This window comes from Pan troglodytes, chromosome 11 (assembly GCF_028858775.2).
Source record: "Pan troglodytes isolate AG18354 chromosome 11, NHGRI_mPanTro3-v2.0_pri, whole genome shotgun sequence".
NCBI lineage: Eukaryota > Metazoa > Chordata > Mammalia > Primates > Hominidae > Pan > Pan troglodytes.
Genome location: NC_072409.2, coordinates 99,312,897 through 99,326,922, shown reverse-complemented (window position 1 = coordinate 99,326,922; position 14,026 = coordinate 99,312,897). Strand labels below are relative to the sequence as shown.

General features: G+C 38.3%; 1 protein-coding gene across 19 annotated transcripts in view; it reads right to left on the bottom strand.

Annotated features, from left to right (window-relative positions):
* The window catches only part of BNC2 (basonuclin zinc finger protein 2), a 455,057-nt gene that overhangs the window by 162,512 nt on the left and 278,519 nt on the right, over positions 1 to 14,026 (bottom strand). For all 19 annotated transcript variants that reach the window (XM_520498.7, XM_024345576.2, XM_054658724.1 and 16 more), the window contains one exon: positions 4,628 to 4,730. In XM_520498.7, the coding sequence (XP_520498.2) occupies positions 4,628 to 4,730 (103 nt within the window). The remainder of the gene's footprint in view (positions 1 to 4,627; positions 4,731 to 14,026) is intronic.

Genomic DNA, 14,026 nt, shown 5'->3' with positions numbered 1-14,026 from the left:
ATTAAAACTAACTTGCAAATATTAAACAATAAAAATGGTTTCACGCAGCAGTCCTCAACCTTTACATCATGCCTCCTGTTTTTTTCACGAAGACAGCCAACTCCTATTGGTAATGCTTCCCTGTTAGAAGCAGGTATTCTTCAACGGAGAATAGTAAGTAGGACTCACTCCCACCTGCACCCAATGCTGAGTGTATTCTAGTTGTACCAGCTAATTTTTAACATTCTGTAAAATATTTGGCTGAAGTCTGAATTCTGTGAATGGCCAAATTGCTACTCCAGTGTGGAGGCAAAGGGTAAAAAGAAAAAAAAAAATTACATCACCAGAAAAGGAGCCCATTACTGCTCTTATCCTGATATCTTAATCTTATTTTGCCACTTTCAAACCAAAAAGAGTTCTAAAAAACTTTTGTTGTTATTGTTTTTCAAGCCATACTCAGATCATTTTAGGTGAATGAAGGAAACGCACTGAGAAGATAAAGCAAACAAGGGAAAGTAAAAAATATAGTATTTATAGTATTTCGGTGAAGTAGTGGCAGTAAACTGGAGTCCTTTTACAGAGACTTGACAAAATTAGAAATTCTGAGCCATTTCTGGCCCATCAACTAAATTATTACAGACTAGGTATGGCCATCTTTTACCAAGAGAAAAAAAAATGTTTAAGTAAATTCAATAAGCCCTGCTTTCTATTATCAGAGTGAAAGAGCTAAGATTCCTTAATGTGGGCAGGGTGGTGGTAAGGTAGGAAATCCTTTATTAATTTAGTGGGAAATACCTACTGGTATTCAGAACTGCTCTGAGATTCCTTCCTCCCTTAACTCAATAGTGCTAAGGATTTTAAGGAAATACTCTGTGAAAAGTAACACAGCCCACTAAGTATTAATAATTTCAAAACCCAGGTGCTGCAGTATAATGAATTAATCACTCTTCAATTTATTATTTTTTTTTATTTTTGAGACAGAGTCTTGCTCTGTCATCCAGATTGGAATGTGGTGGCATGATCTCAGCTCACTGCAGCCTTGACCTCTTGGGCTCAATCAAACCTCCCACCCCAGCCTTCAAAGTAGTTGGGACCGAGAGCACACGGAAACACACCAGACTAATTTTTGTACTTTTTGTAGAGACAAGATTTTGCCATGTTGCCCAGGTTGGTCTTGAACTCCTGGGCTCAAGTGATGCACCTGTCTCAACCTCGCAAAGTGCTGGGAATACAGGCTGTCAGACACACCACGCCCAGCCTTTAATTTTTTAGAAACACATTTCTAAAGATTTTTGTAAAGTAGCTAACGTCAACAACTTATGCAGCTTTAGTAAGCAATCTGTAAGTCAACAGAGAGAATGTGCGTGTGTTTCTGTGTGTGTACATATACAGAGACACACATATGTGCATATATATGGTAGATAATGACCCATGAAATCCAACATCTTAGGAATGAACTGAAAATGCTGTTAACAAGGATAATTTATTCAAGAAAGGAGGTCAACAAATTTCTAAAAATCTGTTTTAGAGAGAATACATGATTTTGGCATTTGGTTATTTTTTAGCAGCAGATATTAAAAATTTTTTTATTGACATAATGACAGGTAGAATGCATTCAGTGCTACCATGAAACCATTCTGGGCAATGTATCTTGGTAGTTTTGTTGCTGTTCCATGCATTTCAGAGGAACATTACACACTAGAAAACCCAAGTCACTTCCTCATTGCCCCACACCCAGGACACTGCACAGTATAAGGCAGCCAGAAAGAATGCTGTGTTTCACCTCTGAGCAGAAGTCACTGGAGACACGATTTCAGGGTTTCTGTGCAGAGAGAGGGAATGAAGCAATTAGTTGTAATGCTAGGGGCAAAAAGAGTGGGTGCTGTCATCCCACTGCCAACTCCAAGGCTAGAGGCCAACCCCTCACTGCTGTATTTGGCCTCATGAATGGGGAGAGTGTGGGATTCACATGCTTGGGTGTATGCATTTTGAGCTGTATACAGATATCTCCCTGTTGTGGGAAAAAAGAGGTCAAGGTGATAATTGTAAAGGAAAGAATTAGAATACATTTTGCTAAGGTCTGAGAAACACCAAAATTAATATCCTAGAAACATAGAATTTTTAATGGTACAGTAGAAAAAGCACAGTCTGGTGTAACAAAAACATCTTATTCAAGTTGGGTGAAAAATGACATTCTTCAGAAAGTCCTCGAAACAATCACTGGCCAGGAATAATTTATGTTGTTCAAGAAGGAAAAAACATTGCTTTTTCCTTTACATTACTAATGTAATATGCACATGGACATTAAATAGATAAAACAAACTGGTGACACAGTTAACTTTTATACTCACAAGGCTACCATAGTAGATAGATAATGATAATACAAGATGGCTTTGGCAAAAATGAGAGCGAATAAATGAAACGCCTTTGTTTAATGACTGGCCTCCCCTTTAGTGCTCATCTACTGTCCATTTTACTTTTAATATGTATTAGTTAGAAAGGCTTCATATATTTTCTCCTTAATTTTCATAATAAGACTGTAAAGTAGGAACTATTAATCCTATTTTACAGGCAAGAAAACTGAAGTCCAGCAATATTAACATGTCATGAAGTGACAGAGCCAGGATTTGACCTCAGAACAGTCTACACCCAAACTGCCTCCAATATTCGTATGGTTCTGATGAGTTTAGGATATAAGCTCTGCAACTATTACCCAGCAAAACCAATACTTCTTCAGAGAAAAAAAGGATATTTGGGAACTGTTATGGGCTTGTGTTCTCCCAAAATTACTATGTTGAAGTCATAACCCCTACTACCTCAGAATGTGACTATATTTGAATATAGGGTATTTAAAGAGGTGATTAAGTTAAAATGAGGCCCTTAGGGTGGGCCCTAATCCAATCTGACTGGTGTCCTTATTAGAGGAAATTTGGATGCACAAGAAGACACCAGGGCTGGGCACAGTGGCTCACACCTATAATCCCAGCACTCTGGGAGGCCGAGGCTGGCAGATTATGAGGTCGGGAGTTTGAGACCAGCCTGGCCAACCTGGTGAAAACCCGTCTCTACTAAAAATACAAAAATTAGCTGGGTGTGGTGGCGCATGCCTGTAATCCCAGCTACTCAGAAGGCTGAGGAAGGAGAACCGCTTGAACCCGGGAGGTGGAGGTTGCAGACACCAGGGCATGCTCCCACAGAGGAGAGACCATGTAAAGGTGCCCATCTACAAATGAGGAGGAGAAGCCTCAGAATGAAACCAACCCTGCCAACACTTTGATCTTGGAATTCTAGCCTCCAGAGCTTTGAGGATATAAATTTCTGCTCTCTAAGCCACCCAGCCTGTGGCATTTTGTTATGGCAGCCCTAGCAAACTAATATATGAAGAGAGACGAAATCATTGAATGTAGTAACATAAAGAGACTGCAGAAGTAAATGCAGCTCGTCTGTTGTTCAAGACTGGACTGAGACCTGTTGCTGATTTGGGCCTTGTTAATAAAGCAGGAAAGTGCTCTATCCCTGTGGGCATGAAGGACTGCAGGATTGTGGCTGCATGGTGGAAACATACCCCTTCCCGGGTATTCCTCTCAGAGTACTCTCTCTCACAGAAACATGGCTGAAATGTCCCCGCAACTCCATCACACACGCCCTCACAAGCAAGGTACATGATAAATTAAAAGCATTTCGAGGCATGGCCCAGTGTTGTTACCTCAGATGTTGCTACAATAACATGACATTTATAAAAATACAACCCACTGGATGTTTGGCACTGCTTGGGAATGAAGAATATGTCCACTTAAGAGGCAATACCCGGGGCTGTCAAAAAATCTCAAGCCAGGATTTCTTTTTATAAACATTACCTATCTTTTTAAATTCTACAGTCTGGGAGGTGGAAAAAAAAAAGTCTGCTTATTTCCAAGTCTCCTTTTACTTAAACAGAATAAACATAAACCATACACAGGAATATGCTGAATGCTCAGTCAGGGCACACCGACAGAACGGCTCTGTGCACCTGGCAAAAACCCTCAACACTCATATCCTTCGCGTGGGGTCTCCCCACCCCAGCACACACCTACACAGAGCTCACACTCTACCTACGTCGACCACCTCCAATCCCCATGCACACTGAAAGGGAGTATTTACAGGTTATATTTTCAGATACCAGCCAAATAATGTTCCCGTTCACTCTCTCGTCCACCTGAGACCATACAACATTTAACATCTAGAAGGATAAGCTCAGCCCCGAGCACATACGACAAGGGTGAGCAGTCATCGAGGACTTCTCAAGCAAGGAGGATTTGCCAGCTTCCCTCTGAGGTCCAGGCCCTGAAAGGCCAACTGTGGTATGTTTGAGTTTCCATCAGGCCTGGTGCTTGCTGGCTGCGCCCATGCTCAGTAAGAACTTCACAGCCCAACTGTCCTATAAACATCTTGGCCTTCTGCTGAGAGCTGCTTGCCTAGCACTGCTCCTTGGAGCTGAGAATATGCTGTTTGAGAGCCGCAGGCTGAATCTTAACTAACACTTGGAGCACAGCTGACCTCTCTCTTCTCCAGGCCAGTGACTCCTCTAAACAGACACACACACACACACACACACACACACGAACATGAACATAATAAGAACGGGAAGAAAAGCCCAGATTTTCCTCACCATGTGCCACCCAGCCATGTTTACACTGATCACAAGTCCTCAGGTTAATCTTCCCTGGCTGAAAACATTCACATGTGCAGTTTACCAGTGTGCAACGGATGGCCTGAAAAATAAAGGAGGAAAAAAAGGTCAGCATCTGTTCAAAGATACTATATTCACCATTTCAATAAATATTGCCCACTTCCATTTTTAAAGACTTTATGATGGTAGGGGCCTGGAGAGTTTTAAAAATAAATTTAGATATCACCAAAATCTCTTATTAAAAAAGGTAAAGAAAACAAAAGCTCATTCACTAATACAATGTTTTAGGTCATTCACAGTAACCTTTAAATTACAAACTTAGAATAAAAATAAAGGATTACATATTCGATAAGATACTGGATTTACGACATCACAAATCCAAAAAAGAAAAAAGTATATTTCTGCTAATATATATTTCCACTTAAATTTCTCTACTTGTCAATAAAGCAAAAAATACATTGTAACAAAATAATATTCAAGTGAAATGTTTGTGAAAGTAAAATATGGCACACAAATATTATTATTAGAATATTACTTTTCTTCTGCTGAATTTCAATTAAATGTTGTGCTAAACTCTCAAATATATTTTAAAGACACTCCTGTGCTCAATAAGACCTAACATATTTCTGTTATTATTTAATCACATCCCAATTCCTTGAATATTTTTTATTCTATTTTCGTTCCTGTTTTGAAAAATAAAAAACAATCCTCCTCTTATTTCAACAGTGACATAAGAAAGAAAATAAGTTTAAATTTTGGTTTCAGATCAGACATGGAACAGAAAAAATCATTTATGTGAATATTTTATATCTGGAACAGTATACCTGTATTGCAGAAAACTGAAAAACACACTTAAAAATCTTTCATTTCCTTATAACCACTTTAAAAAACCATCTCACCAGTTAATATTATAAAGTGAATCCATAGAAAATTAGCATAAATGGAGTGTAACTTTTTATGAATAAAAACCTATGTTTAAGAATAGTGCTAAAGCTGACCTACGCTCCCGGACTACAGTTAATAAATTTATCTCATACAGTTAATTCTAATTTGCATAGAAATTCTGAAGACAGAAGGGATTTAGTCTGATCATTCGCAGATTAACAATCTACTGTAACTACTTGAACTGCCAGGAAAAGATCTCTCTGCAGATTTAGATGCAATCAATGATTACTGATTCTGGGTTGGAGGGGTGGGCATGGGGATACCTGAAACTGCAGCTCTGTGCCTGAAAGCCATGCTCACTCACACAGCTCCAGATGCTCATATTTCTGGAACCATTAGGATTTTTATAGAAACTGTCTCATTTGTAACAGGCAGTATTTTGGATATTGTTAACATGACTGGGACAAATTCCATTCACAGTGAATAAGACTGAGCAGGCTTTTACCATTCCCTATGCTTTAGATCAGGCAAGTGTAAAATATTTCTCTTCTATTAATTAACATTAAATCTATGGATCCCTATTTGGTTTCAGATGTTGGAGTCCTCACTGTAGACTCCATTCATACTTCACCCGCATCTTTAATTTGTGCTTCGATTTAGCACTAGGGAAATATTTAATTGTATAATCTCCCTGATATTTCAGGATCTCTCTTCCAAACATGGTCCAATTGTAGCTAGGTTGTAAACTTTGTTGTATATAGAAGTGATTAATTTGTAGACTATAAGGAGAAACGTTTCTTCCAGAAGTTCTTAAATTTCAATAATTTGTTAACTGAGAAATATATCAGAACATCCCAAGTCAGAAATAGTTTATTTAAATAACATGTTCATTAGTTAATGAACTCAAAACTTGATTGTACCGTGACCAAAATAAAAAGAGCTTAGAGGACAGCGTTTCCACTAAAAACAAGAACTTTACAAATTATCTAATTATAAATTCAGATACGGGAACTATGTTGACATTAAAACATTCATATAATTTGAAGTGCAATAATAAAAGCTTTCATAAATGCTTTAAAAAAATAGCTCTGCTTTACCGAAATCAAGGGAGGGCCAATAAAATGAGATGGTATTTCAAGGACAGTTAATACAAACTCCAGCATAAAAGACACAAATATTTAAATCATTAATTTGATAATATTTAATTATTTTATTAAAATATCCTAATTTTGTATTGTCTTTAAAGCACACTTTCATCAACTTTAATTACAGCCATATTTAAGACCAGAACAAATTAATAGACTGTGGATTTGCTTTATTTTTATGTGTATTTATTTTTTTTTACTGGTTGAATCATTCATTCACTTACTCTGAACAAGTTTATGATTCAAATATTTTGTCTTAGCTAAATAACTTTACACATTTGGTACATTCGGGAATTCAACTTTTTAGATCATCATTCCTTTTTATGAATTCTATTCTTTTTGTACCTAAACATACAAACACTGGAACACCTCAACTCCTTTTGTATATAAACACTTAAGCACTAGAATATCCATTTTGTATATCTATGAATTCCAGAAGGTCTATTTGTTTTAAATTCAGATTTATATAGACTACAATTTTCCCTTAAGGGAATTATATATATTTAAACAATATGGTCTAAATAAATATTTTGAGTAAGAGACTATTGCCGCTTCAAAGGAAGTTTTATTCTAAATAACATTTTTGAAACAGCATAAAACTTTGACATACTATTTATTCACAACAAAATAGAACCAATGTGATCACTGGCCAACTCACCCACACGCAAAAAAACATAAATTATCATAAAACTATCAAAACCAGTTAAGCCTCAAAAATGTACATGCATTACAAGGAGACAGTTGGGAAGAGTCGAAATGAATATGCTTTCATTCTTGTGAGCATGTTCGCGGCTGCCTCCATTCAGCTCATGTCTGAGTGCCTCCAACCCTCTTCTGGGCACTCGGGACAAGACCAAGCTGTTATATTCTGTGAACTACACACTTTGAAAATGCAGGTATGCAGAAAGGAGCAGAGAGTTCAGTCAGAGTGTTCCCACCTATCTATGCAGAGATCAGTATTCAGGTCTGGGTAAAGCAGGCCTCCAGGACCCAGCCTAACAAGGGTGCCAGGGTGCCTTGTAATTCTTTCCTCAATTTCCATTATTGGAAACTGTCTGCTCTTTTCTTTATACCTGCATTTTCAAGGTTTCTCGTTCACAGAATGTACACATACAGCTTGGTCTTGTTCCGAGTGCCCAGAAGAGGGTTGGAGGCTCTCAGACATGAGCTGAATGGAGGCAGCAGTGAAGATGATCAGCATATCCCAACTCCACAAGAACAACCATAACAACAACCATACATTTTCTTAAGTCTGCAGCTTATTGAAAGTAATTATTCCTTCTGCTTACCTTTACCATTGACTTCTTGAAAGAGAAATCCATGCACCCAGCAACCAGTGCTCCCACTTCCTCACCACCACCTACATTTTAACTCTACAATCCAGATTCTGCCCCACACGTGCCTGAAACTGTCTCTCTGAGAGGCAATGTTCTCATCCCATCTGGTCCTTTTTTCTAGTCTCCTTGTCCTCCCAGACTCTGATGCAGCTTGCTGCACTAACTCTCCTTCATTCCTTGGCTGTAGAGACTGACTATCCTAGTTTTTCTGGCAGCAACTGCTCTCTCCTCTCTCTCTCTCTCTCTCCACTGTAAATAAATACAGGTGTTTCCCATGGCCAAGCTCTTCATTCTTTAATTTGGCAACTTCATGCCCTCCTACAGCTTCAAATATCATCACTAAGCAAAAACCGTCACTGTGGAGACAGGCACTGCCTCTTAAGTGGTGGGAAGTGGATGGCAGTGTCCCTGTGCTCAAGGACTTGATAGTTTGGGGTTTGGGGGCAGTGAGTTTAGAGGAGAAACCCTAACTAAGAACATAAAAGAAACCCTTACACAGATTGGAGGACTATCTCCTATGCATTATTCCTCCTCTACCAAACCTCAGGATTTTAATTTATTTATTTACAATAGTAAATTATTACCTGTTATAATAATAGCTAGATGTATTGAATATCTTCCATTTTCCAGACACTGTGCTAGAGAGTTTACAAACATCAGCATTCTTAGTTCTCAGAAAATAGCATAAAGTTGTTACTACTATTACTTTTATTTCACAGAGGAAACTAAGGTAGAGAAAATTTACTAAGTTACACCTAAAGTCAATCAACTAGTAAAGTCACAGATCTAGAAATCAGAAACAACTCTCCATTCCACTGACTAGGAATGTTTTTTTTTTTTTTTCCTTCTGTTTTTCAAAGAGACAGAGTCTAGCTCTGTCACCCAGGCTGGAGTACAGTGGTGAGATCATGGCTCACTGCAGCCTCAACCTTTCAGGTTCAAGCAATCCTCCCACCTCAGCCTCCCCAGTAGCTGGGACTACAGGCGTGCACCATCACGTTGAGCTAAGAATCCTGAGCTACGATTCCATTCACAGCAAGTTATAGGGCAGAGTTTTCACTGATATTCTGCCTTCCTCCAAAGATTATGAATCCCTTCCTTTCCTGTCTTTTATTCTGTTACTACCATAATTCCAGTCTTTTTTTCTAGACTATTCAAACTGTCTCCTAATTAACCCACACATTTCTCTTCTCTCCCCATCTGCATGAACATTCTCTCTTCTTAAGAGATCCACACAGTTGATTGTTATTTGCTTGACTGAGGTTATTTTCACCCTCCTGTCAGATTCTGCCTACTAGAGTAGAAACAGTGGCTGTCCATTCTCCTTGGTTGGACAGCTGACTCCTCTGCTATCCAAATTCTCAATCCCTACTTCTCCAATACCGTGCTCTCTAGCTTCCCTCCTTCCAAGTCCTGCTTAAGTTGTTAACGGCTACTTATTCTTTGGAGTTCAAGTACCACTCATTTCCCAGGGCAGCTGCCCTGTCTCCCATTCAAGACAAGTTCCCCACTAGACTCCTCTATCATAATTGATCTGTCATAATGCTTAGTACAGGTTGTGAATATTATATTTATTGGTGTGAGTATCCGATATGGGTCTGTTTTCCCCTCTAGAATTTAAGTTCCATGAGGGCAGGATAGACATGTCTGTTAGGCTTTCCAATGTATAGTGGCAAATAACAGGTGCTCAAAAGGCACTTTAAAAATACATGATTCTCTGAGCCCGTTTCCTCATCTGTAAAATGATAGTAACAATGACATTGCAACAGTGGCAAAACACTCAAATGAAATAATGAACATAAAGTAAGTGTTAACCTATCCGATAACAGGAAAAGCTCAATAAATGACAACCATTTACGGCCACAAGAAACTTTCCACATATTATATTTAAATGATTGTTTTCTCTCTTATGATTCTTCCCAATGTATTGTTTTACTCCAACACCTTGCAAATTGCTTAACACATATTTAGTCTTAATAAATAAATGAACACTTTGACATACATAATACCATATTATTCATACTATAGTCCTCTAAGGTAGGCACACAGATTATTATTTGTTTTACTATTATGGTTCAGAAACGTTTATGTGTTTTACATGGCTCTTAAATGATCTAGTGGAGAAGACAAATCTCCCAATTATGACTCAGTTTATTTCCATTACCTATAGAAAACTAAAGAAAACTTACAATAAAATAATTATAAATATTCATATGCAAAAGTACATCTAAAATATACAAAGAAGAATAATTTAGTAAAAAAACTAATCAATGTTTGGTCAGTAACATTTTTATATCTGAATATTAAATAAAAGTACATTTGAAGGTATTTTGGATGCATTCCAAAGCTCTAATACAGAGGATAGGTTCTGTTATCACTAAAGCTGAGGTCTCTAGCTCTACAGTTGGTTCCAATTCTGCAAGCTTATGTGAATTGAACCCCAATCTTCTGACCAAATCATATTTCTCAGGAAAGCACAAATTGTTGTTTCAGTAAATATATAGGGTACTTCACAAAAGAACTACACACAAGGCTAACTGATAAAACTCCTATTAGCCGTTGTTTAGGGACACTTATCCCAGTTATCTGACGCAAATTTAAAAAGGCAAAATAAGGCCTTTGGGCAAATAGAAGCATAAAGCACATATTCTGAATGACTAATCATAATGAGAGGGGAAAAAACTGATTCCGGTTCTGGGTTTTGGTGTTCCACACACACACACAAAACCAAAAACAACTATTCACAAGGAGCTCTCTTCATGGGTTTATTAACCTTCACCAATCTCCCATACGTAACTTAAAAAAAAATTTTTGTTGTTTTTTTCTGAGACAGATCTAGCTCTGTTACCCAGGCTGGAGTGCAGTGGCATAATCTCGGCTCACTGCAACCTCTGCCTCTTGGGCTCAAACAATCCTCCCACCTCAGCCTCCCAAGTAGCTGGGACTACAGGTGCACACCACCACTTCTGGCTAATTTTTGTATTTTCAGTAGAGACAGGGTCTCACCATGTTGCCCAGACTGGTCTCAAACTCCTAAGATCAAGCGATTTGCCCGCCTCAGCCTCCCAAAGTGCTGGGATTACAGGTGTGAGTCATCGCTCCTGGCCTAAAAGCCATTTTTTGTTTATTTTGTTTTGTTTTGTTTTTTGAGATGGAATCTCACTCTGTCACCCAGGCTGGAGTACATTAGTGCAATCTCAGCTCACTGCAACCTCCGCCTCCAGGGTTCAAGTGATTCTCCCACCTCAGCCTCCTGAGTAGCTGGGATTACATGCACGCACCACCACACCAGGCTAATTTTTTATATTTTTAGTAGAGACAGGGTTTCACCATGTTGGTCAGGCTGGTCTCAAACTCCTGACTTCGTGATCCACCCGCCTCGGCCTCTCAAAGTGCTGGAATTACAGGCGTAAGCCACGGTGCCTGGCCCTAAAAACCTTTTTAACTCTTCTTTCCCCTTGTTAATTTCTGGAAAGTATAGCAAGATTTACAATATGAATTATGAAATTTTAAAATATTTTAAAATGCTTAATAGTTAAGTACATGACCTACATTAATATTAAATTATAGAAAAAGCTAGTCATTAACATAAGCAGCCACTCAGGTTAAGTGGTGGCTTAAACCTGTAATCCCAGCACTTTGGGAGGCTGAGGCAGGAGGATGGCTTGAGCCCAGGAGTTCGAGACCAGCCTGGGCAACGTGGCAAAACCCAGTCTCTACAAAAAATATAAAAATTAGCCAGTATGTACAGTGGTAAAAGAAAATGCATCACAATAATTAATAAAAGGCTCTAATGGGGGGAAAAGAAGAAATTTTTTTTTAATTTTTCTTTTTGAGACAGAGTTTTGCTCTTGTTGCCCAGGCTAGAGTGCAATGGAACAATCTTGGCTCGCTGCAACCTCCGCCTCCCAGGTTCAAGAGATTCTCCTGCCTCAGCCTCCCAAGTAGCTGGGATTTCAGGCGCCCACCATCATGGCTGGCTAATTTTGGTATTTTTAGTAGAGACAGGGTTTCACCATGTTGGCCAGGCTGTTCTTGAATTCTTGACCTCATGTGATCCACCTGCCTCGGCCTCCCAAAGTGCTAGGATTACAGGCATGAGCCACTGTGCCTGGCTTAAAAAAAGAAAATTTGTTCTTCAAAGACATTTCTATCCTAGCAGGGAATAGTGGCTCATGCCTGTAATCTCAGCAATTTGGGAGGCTGAGGAGAGCAAATAGCTTGAGCCAAAGACCAGCCTGGATAACATGGTGAAACCCTGTCTCTATAAAAATATGAAAAATTAGCCGGGCGTGGTGGCATGCACCTGTGGTTCTAGCTACGTGGGAGGCTGAGGCGGGAAGACTGCTTGAGCCTCAGAGGTCAAGGATGCAGTAAGCCATGATCATACCACTGCACTCCCAGCCTGGATGGAAGAGTGAGACCTTCACCTCACACACACATACAAAAGACGTCTATCCTAGTGGACGAAAATCTGGAATAGCAAATTATCCGTAATGAATCTGAAAGCTAATTATTCCAGGATTGCCATAGAATACACTGCAATAAACAAACTAATGGCTTGCTAGCACTGTGGATGCAGAGAGTGATCTTATAAACATGACCAAAAAGATGAAACAAGCACTTTTATATAGGTTGTGTATGATATGCTAAGACAGTACTTCAAACATTGCCACAAAGACTAAAAAACTCACATGATAGTAATGGTGATTAAGTCAGCAAATATCTCCCTGTATAATTTTCAGAATTTATATAATACTGCCTTGGGAGAAGAAATCAGCTTCCTAACTGGCCACATCACAATACAGCTTGAGCGAAAAAATTCTGCATTTTTTCTTGCACGGTGGACAACTACTAAGCTTACTTAAGACCAGCATGAACTACAAGACTACATATCAATTTCACTTGTACTTGATTACAAAACTCATCTATGATGAATGTAAAAGAATATCCACCTGTTGTACTGAAGAGTTTTGCAACCAAGTATCAAAAGGAGACAAGGAAGAGGTGAGTCAGAAAGATACAGAACATGGGTCAAAAGATCTATGGTTTTAAACATCCCACAAAAAAGCTTTATTAACAACCTAAAACGTCTATCTAATTCTGACCATGAGAGTATTAATATAAATCTATAGTTTTAGTAAGGTGGGTATGTTTTCTCCATTTATACAAAGAAATACATAAATCTAAGTCTGAATGAACAATGCACACAGAATTTACATGCTATGATTATCAGTGATTATAAAACTGATTATAAATGTTAAGGGTCCACAAGCATGTTAAACCATAGTGCAAATGTCACTACTCCTAATGTAATAGTAACAGCAGCAAATGAGAAACAATGAAGTTATTCTGTCTCCTTAAAAAAATCTACTCAAACATTCATATGATGGAAAATTATACCTAAAAGTATGTCTCTTATTTGGTGGTAACCAGAAAATTAAAAATGAATTAACAATTCAAAGAAAGGTCCTTACATTTGTCTAATTGTTTTTAATGTCATATGAAGAAATAGCAAGCTGGTAAAAAATGATTATTTTGTTGTACTTAATGTGTTCTGAAATTTCTTGGTGTCTTCTCAACGAAAAAACACATTAGATCTTATAACTGAGACAGGAGATTCGCAAGAGCCTGGGTTTGCTGGACTCACTAAAAGGCCAGGTACCATTGGTTTAAACTGCGCGCAACATGGTAAAAGACAAAAAGCTGGGTAATTTAAAGATGGTTAACCACCCCTCCCCTCCCCCCCCAAAAAAACCTTGAGAAAAATGTTATGAACCAAAGAAATACATCAGCTTCACAATAAACACATCCAAAATAATCGAAAGAGATTCACCGGGAAAAGTTGACCTTTGAACATCAACTGATGTTAAAAATCAGGAGATTTAAAACCTCATTTTATAAAACGCTATCCCTCCATCCACTGACAAATGGATAAACAAAATTCAGTATATTAATATAATGAAAGTTTATTTGGCCATAAAAAGGAATGAACCACGGATACATACTAC